The 20,494-nt window shown below is 41.0% G+C and overlaps 2 protein-coding genes and 1 pseudogene across 12 annotated transcripts in view; 1 reads left to right on the forward strand and 2 right to left on the reverse strand.

Annotated features, from left to right (window-relative positions):
* The window catches only part of FBXL13 (F-box and leucine rich repeat protein 13), a 204,665-nt gene that overhangs the window by 75,767 nt on the left and 108,404 nt on the right, over window positions 1-20,494 (reverse strand). For all 10 annotated transcript variants that reach the window (XM_072791447.1, XM_072791453.1, XM_072791450.1 and 7 more), the window contains one exon: window positions 16,864-16,993. In XM_072791447.1, coding sequence (XP_072647548.1) covers window positions 16,864-16,993 — 130 coding nt within the window. The remainder of the gene's footprint in view (window positions 1-16,863; window positions 16,994-20,494) is intronic.
* Window positions 10,411-11,846, reverse strand: LOC140613040 (V-type proton ATPase subunit G 1 pseudogene; annotated as a pseudogene).
* LRRC17 (leucine rich repeat containing 17) overlaps window positions 16,559-20,494 on the forward strand; it is a 29,195-nt gene continuing 25,259 nt past the window's right edge. For both annotated transcript variants that reach the window (XM_072791467.1, XM_072791468.1), the window contains exon 1: window positions 16,559-16,923. The gene's annotated coding sequence lies outside the window, so the exon portion shown is untranslated. The remainder of the gene's footprint in view (window positions 16,924-20,494) is intronic.

Consider the following 20,494-nt stretch of genomic DNA (forward strand, 5'->3'; position numbering starts at 1 on the left):
TATCCAAAAAGATGCTTGGCTAATATTTTATGACTCAAATATTCTTGCCAGAATCTTTTAGGCCAACCATTAGTTGTCCTTTCTCTTCACTGAAATAATGGTCATATAAGCCTGAAATTAAAAATTCCTCTCCTAGGGAAAAAGTAAAATACTTCACCATGTTAAGAAGCAAGCCCTGCCACAGCTGATACCTGTGCGTTTTCTGTTTAGTATTCTTACAAAACTTGGGATCTAATTTCTCTTTGTTTAGTTGTTAAATGGCTTTAGTCTGGACACCAACTGGAGCCCTTTCACTCTGCTCTCTGCTGGTTGAACTCCCATTGGTTGGGAAGTTGGCCGCACCAATGCTGTTCCAATCTCAAGTCCCAGCAGACAGCTACTGCTGCTGATTGGGGATAGAGAAGTTTTGGTGATCCTAGGAAATTCTCTCCAGCTGCCTCTGGGTGGGTCTCAACCCATGAGCAGGACAGGACAGAGCTGTCTGTGAAGGAAATGAGTTGTCAGTGAGCAATACAAAATGAAAACCAAAGTGTGAGCACCAAGGACTAGCTCAGATCCCTCTTTGCTCCTCCAGGATAGTAAAAAAAAAAAAAAAAAAAAAAAGAAGAAGAAGAAGAAGAAAGAAAAGAAAGAAAGGAAGGAAGGAAGGAAGGGAGGGAGGGAGGGAGGAAGGAAGGAAGGAAGGAAGGAAGGAAGGAAGGAAGGAAGGAAGGAAGGAAGGAAGGAAGGAACTTAGCTCAAGGAGAATTAGCATAGTACTAAGTTCACACTTCCCACTTCTTTACAACATTGTCTCTGGACCAGTTAACTCAGCAACACAGAAAAGAGATATATGTAGGGCCAGACCTTCTGTGACAGCTAGAAATATCTATCTCAGGTAGACATTGCCCAAGTTGTGTTCCTGTACCATTTCCAGCTGTTTCTCTCATTTGAACAACACTGTAACCAATGACTAATGGATAATGTAATGACTTTAGTCATATCCATATATCCTTCATGACCTCCAGGTAACCTCAAAGAAGACTGGCTTAGCAAGTGGAATGAGTGGTTGGAGAGAAAGACAAAGATTTTTCCCAAAACATGGAACATTTTGTTTTATTGCATTCAAATGTGCCACAAGCTTCTAAAATAGCAATACTTCCCAGGACCTGTGCTAAAAAGCCTTGACAGGATTTCAAATACTGTGTCCCCTGTGGTGACAGGAAGAGAGGCCTACTTATTATCCCTCTGATGACCCCATACTTTCCAGTCTAGATGTTCTTCATGGCTACCCCCTCCTCTGCGTTTGCTAACGCACTTCTCCTAGGTACCCTCCCTGGATCGCTTCAGGTAGGAGTGTTTCTTCCTCTTAGGCCCCAGAACACCAAACACCATAGGCCTCAGTTTGAATTTGCATCATCTGCCTTGTATGATAACTACTTATGCACATGTCTAATATTCTTGCCAAGGAACACAGACAGCATCTTATCCATCATGTCCTTTACGGTACAACACAGGGGCTTGGAGCACCGGATGATATAACAACTGTTTGTTAGTAGACTAAGTAGTTGTTGAATAAATTTTTTGTAGAATGTAAATTAAAATTACTAGTTCCAAAGGCGGAGGAAGGAGGTAATCAGTATGGTCATTTGTTAAAGATTACTGTATTTATCTAAAAACATCGGATAGCCAATCATAAAAAAGAAAGTTTCATCTTCCAATGTGAGTGAGAAATTAGAATACAAGATTAGTGAAGCCTACAGATGCCAGGAAGGCAAGCATGCATGGCAACTCTGTGCGCTCACTACACAATGACTCAGGGCTGTGATCTGTAGAGGCAGCCTTGGTCCTTCTTAAACTTTATTATTCTTGTTTAGAGTACACTATCCTGTTCTTTTCCTCATCCAATGGCCAAATTACTCACAGCTTCTCCTGTACTATAATGGACGTTTATCTCCTTTTTGACTAAGAGAATCACAACCATAATTCTTTCTTATTCCAACACAATGATCCATGAAGCTACTCGGTTTGTCTAGATTAACTGAGCTAGAGGGTGGCTTGCAGCTGGAGCTCTAACCACAGGCTTCACCTAGGTCCAAAGACTTAAGGAGAGTTTTGTGAAGAGTTTATGAAATTTTGTCTGTAAGTCACATCCTAAGATAGGGAACAGAGTAGAAACTGAAAGAAGTATGGTTTTTCAGAAAGCACTAAAATTTTTGTCAAACCTTTTTTCAGGAGTATGAAACATGATCTTCATCCTCTGAGACTCATTTTGCCATCTGATTTTTCAAGATCTAAAAATCATTGCCAGATGTTTCATTTTTTTACTGCTTAATGTAATAAACATCCTAATACAGTTTGCCTACAAAGAGATTGTCTTAAGCAATGGATGCTAATAGTAGGTGTTTGTTGTATTTCTCTATTTTTATTTTCAATATGGCTAGCATGAAGTTACACTCAAACTAATATCATAACAACCATTTAAATTTATATGAGTCCTATCTTACAAGAAATATAAAACAATTTTCATGAATTTTATTTTTTCCCCCAACACAGTTTGAAGTGTGATTCAGAAAAGATATAAAGCATTCCTTTAACAGGGAAACTGAGGCACAAGAACTGATGCAGAAATTGTACGGTGGCTATTCTGATTCATGATTGTTTTTCCACTAGAACTCCTTCTTATTAATGACACTTAAGACCACTTACTGTTTTTTTCAAATAGGAAATGCAACTTTTTTTTTTTTTTTTTTTTTTACCATATGCAGTATATAGCACTTTACAATTTTACAAATTACAGTCTGCTGGTATAGAGCCTATTCTTCAGAATTAGTGAGATCAAGGTTCTAATCTCGGCCAGACATTTTTTGTGTGACCTTAGGCGAGTTACTTACTCTGTCTTCATTTTAAGTGGTGTGTGGGGCCAGTTAATACCAGCTTGCAAGCACAAACTGTTGAATTTTTAGGCTCTGCAAGCCTGTTGTTAAATTAGATTAGACGCTCCTATGTGGCTCAGTCGATTAAACATCTGACTCTTGATTACAGCTCAGGTCATGATCTCAGAGTTGTGAGATGGAGCCCTGAGAGTTCAAACCCTGGGAGATGGAGCCCCTCACTCAGTGGGAGGCTGCTTCTCTCCCTCTCTCTCTGCCCCTCCCCCTGCTCATGCTCTCTTTCTCTCTCTCAAATAAATAAATCCTCCCCAAAAAATACAGCCAGATTAAAAAATAAATCATATAAACTTTAAGTAAATTATATCAACAAAGCTAGTGAATACTCAAACTTGTCACTTCCTAATTATCTTATTATGTGTTACTATTACCTATGCTCTTGAGGATATTGTTTATTGTATCTGTATAATGAAAATATTACCTCATGGTATACCATGGTACCTCTCTTCCCAACTCTCTGTTCAATGACTTCTCATTGGAAACTTGAAATAGTTAATGGTGAGAGTATTTACACCATGGAAATGATCAATCATTGAAAATCAGGGCTTTTCCTGCTCTCTGCCAGTTGTTAAATATTTGCCAGCACACCATTTTTCAGTTTCCACATGTCTAAAATGAGAGTTATGATACCCACCTCATATAGTTATTTATAAAGATTAAATGAGATAATAAAATAATAAGGAAAAACCTCAACACCTAGCACCCAGTCAGTACCCAAAAAATGACAGAAATTATTACCATCCATTAAAATACATAATAAAGGAAAATGGAATCAAACAAATATAAATGAATTATAATTTTGAATTTAACTGTCGCCAATAAATTTTGGTACATAATCTGCTTATTTGCAACTGGTGTAGCTGGTCGCACAACTATTACTGTTCCAACTACCTATTGGATAACCTAGCAAAACTGTGCCTCCACTCTCAGTTCTGTGCCAAGGACCAGACATCCACACAGAAAGAAGCACAAGATCCTAAAGCCTAAAAGGACCTCAGAGATCATCTAGCCCAAACGAGCCATTGTGTAGATAAGGGAACTGAGGCAGAAGACCACGTGACTGTCCAGAGTTGCACAAGCGGTGAGGGGGATAGCAAGGACTAGATCCCAGTGCTCCCCACTCCAGGCTGGGGCTCCTTTGCCCATCCCACTGCCTTCTGCTGTGTGAGAGAGAGAAAGAAAGAGAAATTGCTTTCTCCCCTTGCTTCGCTTATGCAATCTCCGTTCCATTCGGCTAATACATTCATTCCTGGACGTGGCTCTGTGACTTTCTCCCACCTCTACCGCAATCCCCGGAGGTGAACGAGTAAGGCCTTCCATGATCTTTGCCTCTCTGGAAGGGGAGGTTAGAAGCCCAGGGAGAACTGAAATGACCTTGGAATCTTCTTGTTCGCAGTTTGCACAACCTACCTTTAAGATTCACGGGTCCCAGAGAGACTTAGCAGTACAAGCACTACTGATTAATTATTATCGCACTGAGTCATTTGGACATTTCTGGGATGCTGTCCCTTTTCATTTTTCTTGACTTGTGTCTAGTGACTGAAAAATAACTTATGAAGAAAATACTTTCACCATAGTATTTCATAGTTTCCTAGGCTCGTCTTCCCCTGAATCTAAAGAAATGGCAGGGGTGCCTGGTTGGTTAAGAGTCGGCCTTCAGCTTAGGTCATGACCTTAGGGTCCTGGGATCGAGCCCCACATCAGGCTCCCTCCTCAGCAGGGAGTCCACTTCTCCCTCTCCCTTGGCCCCCAACCCCTGGCTCTTGTGAGCTCTCTCTCTCTCAAATAAAGAAAATCTTTAAACAAAAAACTAAAGAAATGTCAGACTCCACCCTTACCAAGAAAAGACTCTGAGGCTTTGCTCTGACAAGTCGCCAACGCCTTAGCTACTTAACAGACTCCTTGAGCTTCCACCTACAGCATCTGGCTGACCATGCCCTGAAATTGGCTGCTGTTTCTTTCATTTGTTCATTCATTTATTCATTCATCAAACATTGATCACAGTCCCTCTTCATGCAAGGTACTGTATTATGTGCTAAGGAGGCAGATACACAGGTCAACAAGGCAGCATCCTGGCCATCAAGGAGCCCACAATGGGGAAAATAGACAAATAAGCAGACCACTGAACACCTAGAGAATGCTTAGTGGAAGTACGATTATAGAACACACAAGAATCCTAACAAGAGGTTGGTGAGAGCTTCCTAGAGAAGACTGTGACTGAACGAAGCCTCAGAGATCTAGAACAGTTAACTTGGTGAATGGGAGAAAGGGTCAGCATGAGGGTGTCTAAACAGAGGGCAAAGGGTGAGCCTAGTAAAACAACAGGCTGGAAATGAAGAACAGGGGAGGCAGAGGAGCAGAAGCTCCTATTACAAGTTCTCTAACTGTTGTTGCTGTTTTTTTTTTAAGATTTTATTTATTTATTTATGATAGAGAAAGAGAGAGAGAGGCAGAGACACAGGCAGAGGGAGAAGCAGGCCCCATGCCGGGAGCCTGACGCGGGACTCGATCCCGGGACTCCAGGATCACGCCCTGGGCCAAAGGCAGGCACCAAACCACTGAGCCACCCAGGGATCCCCCTGTTGTTGCTGTTTTTTAAAAGATTTTATTTATTTATTTGAGAGACATTCAGCGAGCGAGAGAGAAAGAGAGTGAGCGAGCATGCACACGCAAGCTAGAGGAAAGGGAGAAGCAGACTCCCTATGGAGCAAGGAGCCTGACACGGGGCTCAATCCCAGGACCCTGGGACCATGACCTCAGCCAAAGGCAGACACTCAACTGACTGAGCCACCCAGGTGCCCCCTAACTCTCTGGTTTAATTCTCTTAAATCTGAATATATAAATGGGAACCTCGGCCTTCATCTGGCTCCTTCTTTCACCCCATGTTCAGAGTTGTTGGTTTTCCAGGAATTTCGGTTTCAGCCTGAGACTGGCTACAGCCCTAGCCTTCCTTCCCAGCATTGCTGCAGTCATTTCATGCTGGGCTTCCTACACAGTGTCATAACCCACTGCTACACACAGTTGGGGATACATAAATCTGTAGGGGAAGTGGCCACCCAAAGATCATATCCACAGGAGTATCCTTGCAAGAGCAGAGGATAAAGGGAAAGCCTAACCAGGAATCACTGCCGTCCTAATTGGGATTTCCTCATCGACAGCTAGGAAAGCTTTGTGTTCTCCACAAAAGCTCTTCACCCTACCCATATTTTTCTATTTTGAGATTCTGAAAGAAACAAGAACTTTTGAAGAGTGCTAAAGTTACTAGGGAACCAATGTAGGCATCTTTGGAGCATTTTAGCTCATACCTTGTTATCCATTTACTCACTTATGGGGATGTGTGGGAAAAGACCCAGGAGATGAGGAAGGTAGCCACCCAGAGAGCTCAGGAGGAGGATTCTGGGCAAGAAAGATGGCCAGTGCCAACCCCCTCCAAGGCAAGGGCTCGTGTGCCAAGGGAACGGGAACAGCAAGGCAGCCAGTGTGACTGGAGCAGAGTTGGTAAGGGGGAGGTAGTACGAATTCATGCCACAGGGGCAATTGCAGGAGAAGACAGAGAATGTAAGGTCATGAAGGTCCCGCTGAGGTCTTTCTTTTATTGAGTAAATGGGATGCCTCCCCAGGTATTTGAGAAGAGGGAGGACATTGACTTGTTTTTGTTTTTTTTTCAAGATTTTGTTTATTTATTCATGAGAGAGAGAGAGAGAGGCAGAGACACAGGCAGAGGGAGAAGCAGGCTCCATGCAGGGAGCCTGACGTGGGACTCGATCCCAGGACCCTGGGATCATGACCTGAGCCAAAGGCAGACGCTCAACCGCTGAGCCACCCAGGCGCCCCCGACTTTGGTATTATTTATTTTTTATTTTTTATTTTTCCGACTTGGGTTTTAAAAGTATCACTCTAGATGCTGAGTTGAGAGCAGACTTATAGGAGGCAGAAGTGAAAGCAGAGAAACCAGTTAGGGGCCCATGACATTTATGTAGACAAGAGATGCTGGTGACCTGGGCTGGGAGCTGCGGAGGTTGTGAGGAAGAGTTAGATCCCAGGTAGTTCTGAAGTAACAGCATCCTGGCTTTCCTGGCAGAGTGATGTGCAGTAAGAGAAAGAGAAAAGTCCAAGATAACAGACTAGTGAGCTAGATCTGCTGTAACAAAGTACCACAAACTGGGTGCCTTAAATAACAGAAATGTGTCATCCTACCACTCTGGAGGCTAAGACTCCAAGATCAAGGTGTCAGCAGGGTTGGTTCCTTCTGAGGTTGCTTCCTTTAATGCGAGGGAAGAGGGAAGGATATGGTCCAGGCCTCTTGGCTTGGCTTGTAGATGGCTGTTTTCATGTTCACGTGGCACTGTTCTGTATGAGTACATCTGTGTCCCAATGTCCCCTTTTTTATTAAGGACGTCATTTATATTGGATTAGGGCCATCCTAATGACTTCATCCTAGCTAATTACATCTGGAACAACCCTATTTCCAAGAAAGGAGGTTCTAGGGATTGAGGACTTCAATATATGAATGTAGAGGGTTACAATTCAAGATGTAACAGGTGACTCTAAGATTTTTGGCCCAAGGAACTGTAAATGTGGAGCATCTGTCCTTAAGTGACACGGGGAAGGTTGAAGGTGGAACAAGGAGTTATTTTTTAGAGCAGGGATTTTTTTTTAATAGGAGTCTGAAATTTGAGAAGGAAGTCTGTGTTGGAGATACCTATCATATATATGTGTCTGTATATATATATCACATATTACTTCTATAAATATAGATTACTTCTATATCATCTTATATGCATACATAGGCTCCTACAAGCATATATACATGTATATGTCTGTAAACACACTCCTATAGACATATATTATGTACATATGTATGTATATATGTGTGAGTGAGCATCTCTGTGTGTGTGTATATATACATATATATATTTGCTCATTATTGTAGGTGATATTTAAAGCCATGATCACCAGGGGAGTAGGTATAGGCTGAGAAGAAAAATGGACCAAGCACTGAACCCTGGGGCTCTCTGTGATTCAGGGTTTGGAGAGAAGAAGAGGTACTTTAGAGAGTCAACTTTAGAAATATTGTCAGAAATATTGTCAGATATATAGCACAGCATCATGCAGGAGAATTAAAACATATACACACAGAACCACAATATAAGAACTCAAGACTACATTCTTACATAGGTATCCCCTGCTTTTTGAAAGCTCATTGGGCTACTTCACTTTTACAAAAAGACCTCCATTAGTACCTATTTTCACTAGCCAAAAGAAATCCAAAGAGGATTTTGCAGTGAGCCATTACAGAGACAGCAGGCACCGCAGACAGTCCGAGTGGCATCTTCCCTGGGAGCTCAGCACCCCAGCATCAAGCCGCCACTGGTCTCAACTGGGTCTCAGAGCAGCTGTGCTTTATCTCTATTTATTTTGTGCATCCATTAGCAAGACATGTCCCTAAATGTCAGAAAACCTAAGAAAGATTAGTTTTAGGGTCTGGGAGCACTCAAGGATGTTTCCGTATGAATTAGTGGTTACTGGTTGTTTACTTTATGCCATTTCTGCTTAAGAAAAGTTTCATAGGAACATGGTACTTTTAGACAGCAGAGGAAACCTGTGTGTCTATAAGAACATATATGAAATCACATAAAACAAATTAGAGGGTTTGTTTGTGTAGGGGGAGGAGAACGGGAGTGGGAAATGTGGGTAAAAGGAAATCAATAAAACAGGAGAGTGGCCTTACATGGGCTGATAATGAAAGTCCATGAACTGAGGAATACGAGTAAATCTGTTCCTGGTGCCTGGGTCCCAAAATAGGTAAAATAAAATAAAGTAAATCTAACTAATGAAATAAAAATTCCCAGTTATGTTTCTTCCTCTGAGTACTTTTTCTCCCCTGCACAAAATGGCAGAGAAAACAGTAATTTTTTAAAAGATTGATTTTATTTATTTATTTATTTATTTATTTATTTATTTATTTATTTGAGACACAGAGAGAGAGGCAGAGACACAGGCAGAGGGAGAAGCAGGCTCCATGAAGGAAGCCCGATGCAGGACTCGATCCCAGGACCCTGGGGTCATGCCCTGAGCCAAAGGCAGGTGCTCAACCGCTGAGCCACCCAGGTGTCCAAAAACCATATTTGAAATCCCTTCTTCTGGGTCACCTGGGTGTCTCAGTTGGTTAAGGTCTGCCTTTGGTTCAAGACATGATTCTGGGGCCCGGGGATGGAGCCCCACATTAGGCTCCTGCTCAGCAGTCTGCCTGCCTCTCCCTCTGCTCATGCACTCCTTACTCATTAACTCATTCTCTCTCTCTCTCTAAGAAGTATATAAAAATCTTAAAAAATAAAAAATAAATCCCCTCTTCTTAATTTCTTTTAGTGAAAGTGGTCACCAATAGACAGGTTCTGAATGCTTGATAAAAGATATTTGAAAAGAGAAAAGTTCAATGAAACCTACTTAATGTGGAAGTGGATATAAGATAATTTAAATATTTACTGGTAATTTCTGAGAAGGGAAGAGTACTTACCAGGATAGAAACCCACTTTAGGTTTGAATGTGGTTCTCCTACCTCTCTTGATAATACTGCTGCTATGAAAATAAATCTTGTGGGTAAATACAGGAAGTAGGTGTGGAGAGCCACAGCCTTAGCTTTCCAAGAGGAATCATATCTATATGAGGTTTTTTTTTTTTTAAAAATATCGTATTCATTTATTCATGAGAAACACACACACACAGAGAGAGAGAAAGAGAGAGAGAGAGAGGCAGAGACACAGGCAGAGGGAGAAGCAGGCTCCATGCCGGGAGCCCGATGTGGGACTTGATCCCGGGACTCCAGGATCACACCCTGGGCCAAAGGCAGGCACTAAACCGCTGGGCCACCCAGGGATCCCCAAGTTTTTTAAATTATAAAAATTTCATTAGGATTGACACAGCCAATTTAGGAAACCAACAGAATTAACACAAACCAAGCTTACACATGCTTCATGACCCAGACATTCAGCTCCATGTGTATACCCAACACAAGTGTCTGATATGTACACAAATGATAAAGGGACAACAAATTAGTCTAGACTTACACTCTCCAGGCCTAGCAACCTCAGGAAAACAGAATTTATTTTTCCCAATGTTGAATATCTAGAAGGATTCTAAATGGTTCTGGTAGGGTCATCCTCCTTTCCTGGAAAAATCACAGCCACTGCAGATGCAATTAAGGATTGTCTAGACCTGGGCCAAATGACTCAGTACCCATAGAAAAATCCTAATGGTTACTAAACATTTACTATGTGAAGCCACGTTCTATTTTTTTTAAAGGATTTTATTTATTCATGAGAGACACAGAGAGAGAGGCAGAGACACAGGCAGAGGGAGAAGCAGGCTCCCTGCAGGGAGCCTGGAGTGGGACTCGATCCCGGGACTGTGGGATCACGCCCTGAGCCGAAGGCAGATGCTTAACCACTGAGCCACCCAGGCATCCCTGAAGCACTGTTCCAAGCATGTTTTTTTTTTTTTTGATTTGTCCATAGTTTTTTTATTGATACTTTATCAGTGTTACGGAAAAGTATTGAGGATGTAGAAAGGAAAGCCATGCATACAAGGGAATGCAGCATCACTTTAGATCTCAGGAAAGTGAGCATCTGGTGGGTCTTTTGGGGAAATTGGGAAAGAGGAAATCCAATAAAGAGAAAGACCAACGTAGAGACAAAAGAAAGACTAAGAAATGTAACATCTTCCTGGAACCATAATAGAGAGGCTAAACTAGGTCTTCATTCTTTTTCATGGACCATATAGTCTCTGGGAAAAGAGAGGTGGGAAAAACTAATTCTTCAGAGAATTACTAGTTCACAGAATGAATGAGTAGAATTAGAGAGCCATTGACAAATGTGAGGAAATAGCTGTGTTTAGGTTTTGGCAGGTGGGCAGGGAGTGGTAATAATATCATAGGGCTGCCATTTAATGAATCACAACTATTACATGCCAGAGACCACGTTTCGCCCTTTACAGAGTGATTCTTAAGGATTGCAGCAACCCCATGAGGTAGGTATCATCATTATTGTTATCATCATCATTAGCATTCCAATCTTATAGAGGAGGACACTGGACTACAGATTAAGAAGCTTATCCTGTCCCAGCAAGTGGCAGGGTTGGGAAAAGGACCAAAGCCTGCCAGGCTCTGAAGCCAAAGTGCTTTACATATCCCTACTTCTCCATGCTGCAAATTTCAAAGGGGTCCGGTGAGGGTGACTTGGGAGTTCACAAGTTCCCAGTGAAGTTAAAGAACAATAAGATTCAGATCTGAGCAAGATAACTTCTAAATTTCACAGAATTATTGGATCTTGCCCCTAGAATTTCCAGGGAATGGAGAGAAAATGAGAAAGAACCAGTGAAGATGGTGGGAGGTAATTTTGATTGGGGGATTTCTTTGAGGAAGGGACCTGGAAGGGAAGAGTCAGGCCCTGCGGTGGATCCTAGACAGCAATCCGGTAGTTGGGATGGACCTGGGGCCTGACGTCGCAGACCATGCCAAGAAGCTGGGCCAGGACGCGTTCACGGTTTCTCTGCTGGGAGCTCTGCATGCCCTGCATCTGGCGTCTGGTAGCCTGTTCCACCTCAGCCGACAGGTTCCCCTGGGAGCCCGTGGCCGCCTGTTGCTTGCTCTGGAACTCCTGCTCTCGTTCTCTGCGGTACAGCTCCACCTCCATCTGTGCCTTCTCCTTTGCCTGCTTCAGATGCCGGGCTTTCCTCTTTCTGGCATCTGCCACCTTCTCAGCCGCCCGTTTCTCAGCTTGCAGGAGCTGCTGGATACCCTGGGACTGACTGGCCATTTCTGTGATTATGGCTGATGCTGTTTTGGATGTTACCGAGGTACCAGATGGCTCCCCCCACCACCACTACACTGTTCCAAGCATGTTATATGTGTCAATCATTTCATTTACACAACACACGTATGAGGTAGTTATATGTGTCTATCTCAGCGATACAGAACCTGGGGTATACAGAAAGCTTGGGAAACCTGCCCCAGTCTCATAAGTAGTAAATGGCAAACTCAGGATTAAAATGCAAGTGCCCCAGAACCCATGCTCCCAAATACTATCATGTACTGCTCTCGAGGCAGAGCCACAAGAGAAAGAAGTGGTTCCCGAAGCAGAGTATGAGGTGTAAAGGAAAAACTACCAACATTTCATAAAATAGTTCATTAGTATCACTTAATTAACTAGATGTTAATCCAGATATTCAATAAGCATCTGATAAATGTCTACCATGAGCTAGACCATCACACATCATTCTTCAGAGCACAGAATAAGATGGACCCATTCACTGTCACCAAATGTCTCCCTGACCGTAGATCACAAAGGACCGCTTTCTTTAAATAATAAAACTACTTTATCTGCAAAAAGTCTTCCCAAATTGTGCTTAAGTATAGTTTTTCAAAAATTGTTTTATGGCATAAGCTTATAACTTTGAGCAAATAGTAAATATAGAAGCAGATATATTAAATGTGTTCAACTGATTCAATCAGAATTTTTTGTTGGGTGAATGTAGATTGTTTTTTTTCTTTCTTCTTCTGAAAATAGTATAATGAAAATGTGGCACTCTGGATCTGAAAGAAACTTTTTCATTAATTTGAAAAATATTTTAATAATGGCAGCCTGTTGGGGAAAATGCTGTTATCTAACAAGTATTTATTAAGTGCCTGGGTATGGTTTAACCTTACAAGTAATCAGAGAAATATAAATTAAAACATAAAATATCATGTTCAATGTCAAATTGGCTAATGTTTTTTTTTACATATTATTCTTATGAAGATACCAGACATTACTTTACGTTTATGGTAAGTTCTATTGACAACCTTTGTGGAGCATGGATGACCTTAAAAATAACTATATCCTCTGACCATTTCACTTCTCAAAATTCATACCAAAAAATTGCCTAGACATATGGAAATATATGGTTATGAGAATTTCCCTCACAGGTTATTGATGATAGAAGAAAATGGTAGGCCACTAATGAATGTTTTTTTTTTTTTCCACTAATGAATGGTTAAACACATGTTGGTATTTTGATACGATGGAATACTACATAGCTATTAAAGGTAAGTTATAGAAAATATTTAACAGGGAGATGTTAACTTTATGGAATAATAAAAGATATGTGTACGATATAATCCACTTCAGTTTTAAAGAAGTATAGCTGTACATAGATGAAAAGACCAGAAAGCCTTATCCTGAAACGTTAACAGTGTTTGTTATTTCTGGGTGGTGAATTTCAGATAATTTAAATTTTTTTGCTTCTTATTTCTTGTGCTTTTGTGTTTCATGTGTAAAAAGAGAAAAAAAGCAAAGGTTTTAAAAAGTGAAAAAAGAAAGCTCAAAGTGATAAGTGTATGATTAGAGGTTTGCAGTGTGTAGTGAAAGAAGAGCTCACTAGAGTGTGGCTCTATCCTGATTCAAGGCCAAGCAGGCAGAGGCTTTTTTGAGAAGAAACTGAACAGAGGGATCACTTCAACCACATTAAAGATGATGACATGCAAGTGCATGTGCAAGTGCTGGTCTTCATTAGGAAATCAGTCCCGTCACTGAACACACCTACACTGTTTATCCAATCCCCCCAAAATGCAGAGTATTTCTAAAACATGTGTAATTGATTTTCACTTTTCTTTGCAGTTCTCCACCATGCATTTTTTTTTTCTGACAAGTATCGTTAAAATACTTTCCCAGTATTGTATAAACACATCTTTCCTTTTTTGGGGAGCAGCCACAACCACATTAAAGTTTAACCCTTGACACTGAGGGGGCACTTGATGGGATGAGCACTGGGTGTTATGCTATATGTTGGCAAATCGAACTCCAATAAAAAAATATATACAGAAAAAAAATTTAGCGCTCGACATACTTCACATATGTTAATCCAGAGCTCCTGGGAGACAGGATGCTGTTTTACTCATCACAGTATGCACAGTATGTGCACAGTATGCAGCAGGCACTTGGTTAACACCAGCGGAAAGCAGGTAGGTGTGAGCTTCTATTCTCAAGTCTTCTTCTTTTATTAGGACCTTTCTTCTTGGGCAGATGTATTACACATGACTTCATAGTGCAAAATCCCAAACTTACAAAAAGAAAATAGATTTTCGTTTCCAAGTGGAAAACCTGAGAAATGTGTGGATCATCAGTTTTCCTTCTTTGAAACCATTTTTGTACCATCGTATCAATACAAGTAGGCCTGGAAGAGTGACACTGTCCTCACACCCAGAGCTGGGGAAGTGAACAGAGCCTCCTCATAGAATTTCAAAAATCCCTCTGAAGCAGTAACATCCAAGCTTCACCCATTCTTCCTGCATCTAGGGCAGCAGTCATTTTAGAGATATCTGGGGTTCATAACAAGCTCATTTCTTACTCCCCAGTGGGCCTACAGGGGCTCGGTTTCAAATGGCACAATTTCCAGTGACTGAAACAGTGTCTGACACCTGGGGTTACATCTCGGTTGAATTATGAAATACACAGATGGGAGTGGAAGGTGGATGAACGAAAGAAACTTAACTCTATTTGCATAGTGATGTGAAATCCTAACTTCATGGTGGTTTGAGACTTACAGATTAAGGGACAATCAGGAAAAGAAATCTACTCTTTATACATTCAGACCAAACTTAAATACCCGCTGAGGACAGGCAGGGGAGGCAGTGGCATGAGAGGCCTATGGGCATGTGCGGATCCTACTGAGTGGAGGCAAGGCCAGCATTCCATTTCAAGGGGGTAAGGGCAACTTGGTGCTGGCCCTTTGTAGCCATATGGCAATGCAGGCCCAATTTTGCTGGTTTTACCAGTTTTTTAAGAGAAACTTAAAGTCTAGATTTCTTTATCAAAACTCCAAAATTTTAAATGTTGGCTCAAAATTTAAAAATAGATCAACTCTTGTCTGTGTGTTTTGTGTGTTTATCTGGCCAGAGGCACATTGATTTGCAACCTCTCGTTTTGACTTTACTGTGTCTGAGAATATTTATCCCTAGGACATGTGCATGTGTGTTTGTGTGTCTGTGTATGAGTTGTATGTTGTTGCTACCTTGTGAAAATCATTACCTTGTGGGAACTGAGAAGAACAAGGAGGTAAGCTACACTGTGGCGAGGGTTTTTAAGCACTGGGTGAGCTGGTGGAAAAATCTTGGAGGATGCATCTTTAGAGAGATGTGTCATGCACATTGAGTTATCCCTGACCTTGCAAATATTTTTCTCTGTGATTAGGCCCTTTGTGTTTGCTAAACGACACCCAGAGTGAGAGTAAGCATCTACCCTCCCACAGAGACTGGGAGATACCAGTACTATTTCCCCTAATGCTTATGTACCAAAGGATGGCTCCCGGGCCCTTGAGGAAGACATTCCTGGGTCGTAAAACCTGCAAGAAGCTTTTAATGAGGTTTCTATCTATCTCAAAGAGAGCAAAGAAAGAATGTACAGTTGCAAGTTTTCTAAAATAAATGCTTGGGGCGCCTGAGTGGCTCAGTCGGTTAAGCATCTGCCTTGGGCTCAGGTCATGATCTGAGGGTCCTGGGCTCAGTCTCTCTCTCCCTCTCAAATAAACAAATAAAATCTTTAAAACAAAAATGCCCTAAGAAAAGGGCGGTCAGGGGCTAGAGTCAGGAAAAGCCTGTCTCAAGTTTAGTTAAGCTGAAGAGAATGTTAAGTCCATGTCGGTCATGGAGTGATAGTAGATGTTGATGGTTAGCAAGCTACACATCAGAACATCAGAAATAAATGTAAATTCTAGATATTCCACCCCGAACTAGAAGCCCTCCTAGCCTTTCCCCTGCCTCCTCCAAACTGCCCAGTGCCTAGGGAAGCATGGAATGCCAGTGATGTGAGTAGCTAAGCTCTACCCACTCAAGAACTTGGAGAAGGAACTGGTACTAGGCTGGTATTCGCTCCAGAGCACTGCCTGTCTACATCTGTACCAGCAGGTGCTCCTAACTCGCACCAGCACTAAGGGCCTTCACTGGGTGTGCAACCTGGGGAGCCATGGTCTCTTCATTTCTAAAATGGATGTAATAAATACACACTATATAGCACTTGTATGAGGAGTGATACTGATGTGTGTAAAGCACTCAACATGGTGCCCAGCGTATAGTGACAGCTCAGTAAATGAGAACTCTCAGTGTCGCAGCCAGTTCTCAGCTGTGCCATTACATTATTTTCATAGAAGGACGAACATACTATGATACTAATATTAACAAAATACACAGAGAGGTAGAAGAAAAGAAGTTAAAAGGGCCACTACTTAAATCTGCCCAAATAGAGCAGAAGAAACTACCATTGAGGTAGTAACTCATCCCAAAGTGCCATGGCCTACCCTGCCACAGCTCCACCCTATTTTCTACCCAATTTTCCTTCACCTTGTTCCCCCAGACTTCAATTTATTTCCCCATGTAGATCTCCAATCTCCACGTTACTTAGCCCAAGGATATAATGCATTTTTAAAAATTACAATCTTTGTTGTATTTCCTTGGCTACATTGAGCCCTTCCAGCATTTTACCCAGTGCTATTTATTTTTGGAAAGCCCACGTGGGTGCTAATTGACTTTTCAGGAAGTGCTTTGCAAATTCTCCCCTCCCCAAAAGGCTTTTCCTTTGTTTGTATCTTGGTAGCAATTCTAAAGTTTTCAACATTTGGACTCTGGTATCATAATTGTGCTCAAAGTATCTACACAGAAGTGGTCTGTTTCATCATCCAATGAGCTCGGCCCGTGTGTGGATGTGACACTCCAGTGGAAGGAAGCCAGGAGCCTATAGTAACGATCCTGGGGAAAATTTAAGCAGCTGTGGCTGTGTAATTCAAAACCTCTGAAAAGTGTGCTGCAGTCCGTGCACAGCATTAGTATAACATGAGGGCTGGATGTAGCCCGGCCCCCGGAGGACTTCCTCGCCTGCTGCAGGAAAGAGAAGGCTGAGAGACAAACCTGGGTGCAGCCGGAAAGGTCCAAATAGATGAGCTTGTGGCATCCATTCCCTAAATTCAGGTACCGTAAACCTTTGTCTGTGAACTTTCTGCAGTAAGCCAAACTAAGATTCTGTAGGTTTGGGAAGTACCTGAAAAGACAGAGGCGAGAGAAGAGAGGAAGGAAAGGGACTCTGCTTGAATCGTTTTCCACATCTTTCTTAAGCCACTTATGACAAAGAGAAGTAAAACTATAAATTAATCTTTTCTCCTTGCAGATTTTCAGCAGTTGAGCCTAATTAATTCTCCTACCGTTAGGTGAAGGAGCTTGGAGTGGCATATCAAATAATGCATAATGCTACTTTAAATGAAAATACAGATTTGCCTAGATTTTTTATAAGGCTAATTGGGGGAGAGCTCTGGGGGTGGGGGATGTTTGTGCATTTATATGGTGTGGATGTTAGTGTTTGAAACCAAAATTACAGAGTTTGCAGTATTGTTGCATTTAGATTTTCTTTTTGGAGCACCAAAACAATGTGCAAAATGTCTAGATGGACAAACCCTTTGTAAACATTTAAATGGCAATTAACTGTTGCATGACAGTGAGGATTTGGGGCAGAAAGGAGGCAAAGTTAAACATAACAAGCTCCTAAAGCGGACATGGTAAGCAAATGGTTGTTTAAAAAAAAACCCATTTGAATATGTATGATTTTGTAAGTGTTTCATTATCACGGTTAAAGAAAGACTAATTGATACAAAGAGCTTAAAAATGGGTTAAAACGAACAATCTGCAAATGAGTTGAGCAACACATGAAGGGAATAAAACCGACATCAGAGACTATTAATCTCACTGGAGTTCAAACAGATTAAATATGGCATTACCACCATGACCAAAATGATTGCTTCCAGAAAAAAAGGAGGGTAATTAAGATGAGCCTGTACTACCGTGCAGGGGCTTACGGTTTGAGGACATTCTGTGGACAATTTTCCAAGCCTTCCTAAGCCTGGCATTTTTTAGAAGTGCAAGAACTCCCACTATTGCTCGCTCTTGTAATGGAATTAACAACATACTCTTGGTTTGTGATCTGCAACAGTTTAACAGCAAATTGGAAAGCAAAAAGAACAAAAAGTGGGAAGATGATGCATCTCCGTCCCTCAAAAGCCCACAAATGACAAGTAAAATTTACTTTCACATAAATGGGAAATAAGATACGCAAACATTGACAGTTAATCAGATTTATTCCTAAAATTTGAAAACACATCTATATGATATGTAATGATTCCCATTCCATAGTGACTTATTTGATGCAGAACACACATTCCCCTCTAGCAATGTCCATGAAACTCAACAGAACAAAGGGGGACGCCATCTGGGTTCCCCAGTGGCTGTGGGCAGGGCCATGGAGCAGAAAGCAGCACTAACATCCCAAGGACACGTCCCCTCTCCTGGGGCCCCTGAGTTAGCCAAGAGCTATGCTAAAGTTCTGGAACGCTTTATCTTCCTCTCCTTGGAGTGTACCCTTGTGATTCAACTGAGTAAAGTACAGTTTTCTTGGGGGTGTGTGGGAGGTTGTCATTGCTAACAAGCCTTTAGCTCTCTAATTTGGAGAAAGGAATAGTAAGGCTGACAGCACGACACAATGGAAAATACACAAGGATTTGGAATCTGACCAAACTGGATTCAGATTTCAGCCCTGACACTTACTGCAACTTCCCTAACCTCTCAGAGATTATTTCTGCATCTGTTAAGTGGAGATTATATTACTTTGTCTCTCTCCTTTTTTTTTTTTTTAAACCCTGACCAGCTTTCTTGAATCCCAGTTTTCTCGTCTGTAACATGGATGTAATTCTATCTGCTTTCCTTTTAGAGGTATGACAAATACATAAGAACATAGATGGAACAGTATTATATTAAGGATGACTTTTGATGATTCAGCTCAGCAGGTAGAGCTTTAAAATCTATATTACTGCTACAATTACTTCAAATAATAGAATATTAATTATTCTTAAGAAGTTCATTCTATCTTCTTCCATGTAATGGAATGAATATTCATCTGACAACAGTGGTGCATACAACTGATTCCAAGAGTTTGGAGGACCTCACGTTACATCTACATCCTAATTTTGGTCAAGGTTTAATGCCCTATTTAATCTGTTTTAATTAATAAATAAAATACCTTTTATTCCCCTCACTTGTTGCCCACTCATTTGCAGACTGTTCTTAACCTATTTTTAACCTCTATATTGATTAGCCTATCTTTAATTAAAATAATGTAGGTATTACTTACAAAATTATGCATATTCAAATATATTCAAATCTAGTCCAAGCCTACTGTTTGATTTTTTTGAGTCCTAACACTCAATACTAAAAGTCCTTTTACTCAAAATACTAAAAATAGGAATTGAATGAGGAGTTCGTAACTTTTTTGTGCGTAACAGACACCTCTGGATCTATGAACCCTTGGTCAGCATCATGTTTTTAATGTGTAAAATAAAACACTTAAAATTATAAAAGCAGCTATTTATATTGAAAGATACCACTATCAAAATTTTTTATAGCCAAATGAGTGGAATAATAAATTATGTGCTTCTTTATCAGCGTATTAAATAACAAGCTCTAGTGGTAGGGTTAATAACTACCCATGATTTTGAAGTATTGATGAGTGTCAGTGATACTTTGCGATACTTGTATCAACTATAATAAAACATTTGAGATTTATATGGTAAAAAAAGTCCCAGGAACCGCTAATGCTACTCTGAGTTTTTAACCTACAGTTCAGTTAAAGCTTGGTGAAAATAGAGATGATTTTCCCCCCACCAAATTCAGGGAACCTGGTTTCCTTGGGGGATCCACTGACCCCAGGTTAAGAACCTCAGGTTTGGCAAAAGAAGTTGTTCACCAGACTAAATCGTTCCCAGACTGAAAGTCCCTAGATGGCTGTCTTCAAAGTGGAACCTCCTGGGAGCCATCCGTTTGAAAACCAAGCACAGGAGGAACCCTGAGTGGCTCTATAGGCCTTTCTAGGGATTTACAGGGCTACAGACTTAAAGCTGTTGGGGATGGGAAAATAATTAGTTGACAGTGAAATCATTTGGCAAATTTTATGCAATACTGCAACTTTTTATTCTGAATTTTGGCAAAGAAGTAAATCCCTTACGTGAGTAAGATCTGGTTCATCATTTTCTCAAGCCAGAGACAACTTGGTGTTTCAAATTCCACTTTGAGGCAGTGTTTGAAGGCTGTGTTTATCTTTTCCTAATTACTTGATAAACTAAATATTTCTAATGGGGGGGAGGGGCTCCCTTGGTGATTTATTTTTCTACTGCTACCATAAACTTTAAGAGGTCACAATTCTTATAGAAACAACAGAAATCACTTTTTCTCTTTTCTTTCTGCTTTTTTCCATTAAAGAATTGAAACCTTCTGTGTTAGATCACCAATACCTGAGGGAATTACTATTGGAAGGAACATAGAATTATGTATTTAAACAAAAATCTCTCTGAAAAATCACCAAGACAAGGCCTCGTCTGTAAAAAGAAAAGATTTGCAGGCAGTTTCTTTTGAGTGTTGAGTTCTTTAGTTTCACAAGGCAGTTTTGCATAATAGAATTTCTGCAGAAATCCAAATGCAGTGTTTCAATCTTATTCATAGG

Source organism: Canis lupus, chromosome 21 (assembly GCF_048164855.1).
Source record: "Canis lupus baileyi chromosome 21, mCanLup2.hap1, whole genome shotgun sequence".
NCBI lineage: Eukaryota > Metazoa > Chordata > Mammalia > Carnivora > Canidae > Canis > Canis lupus.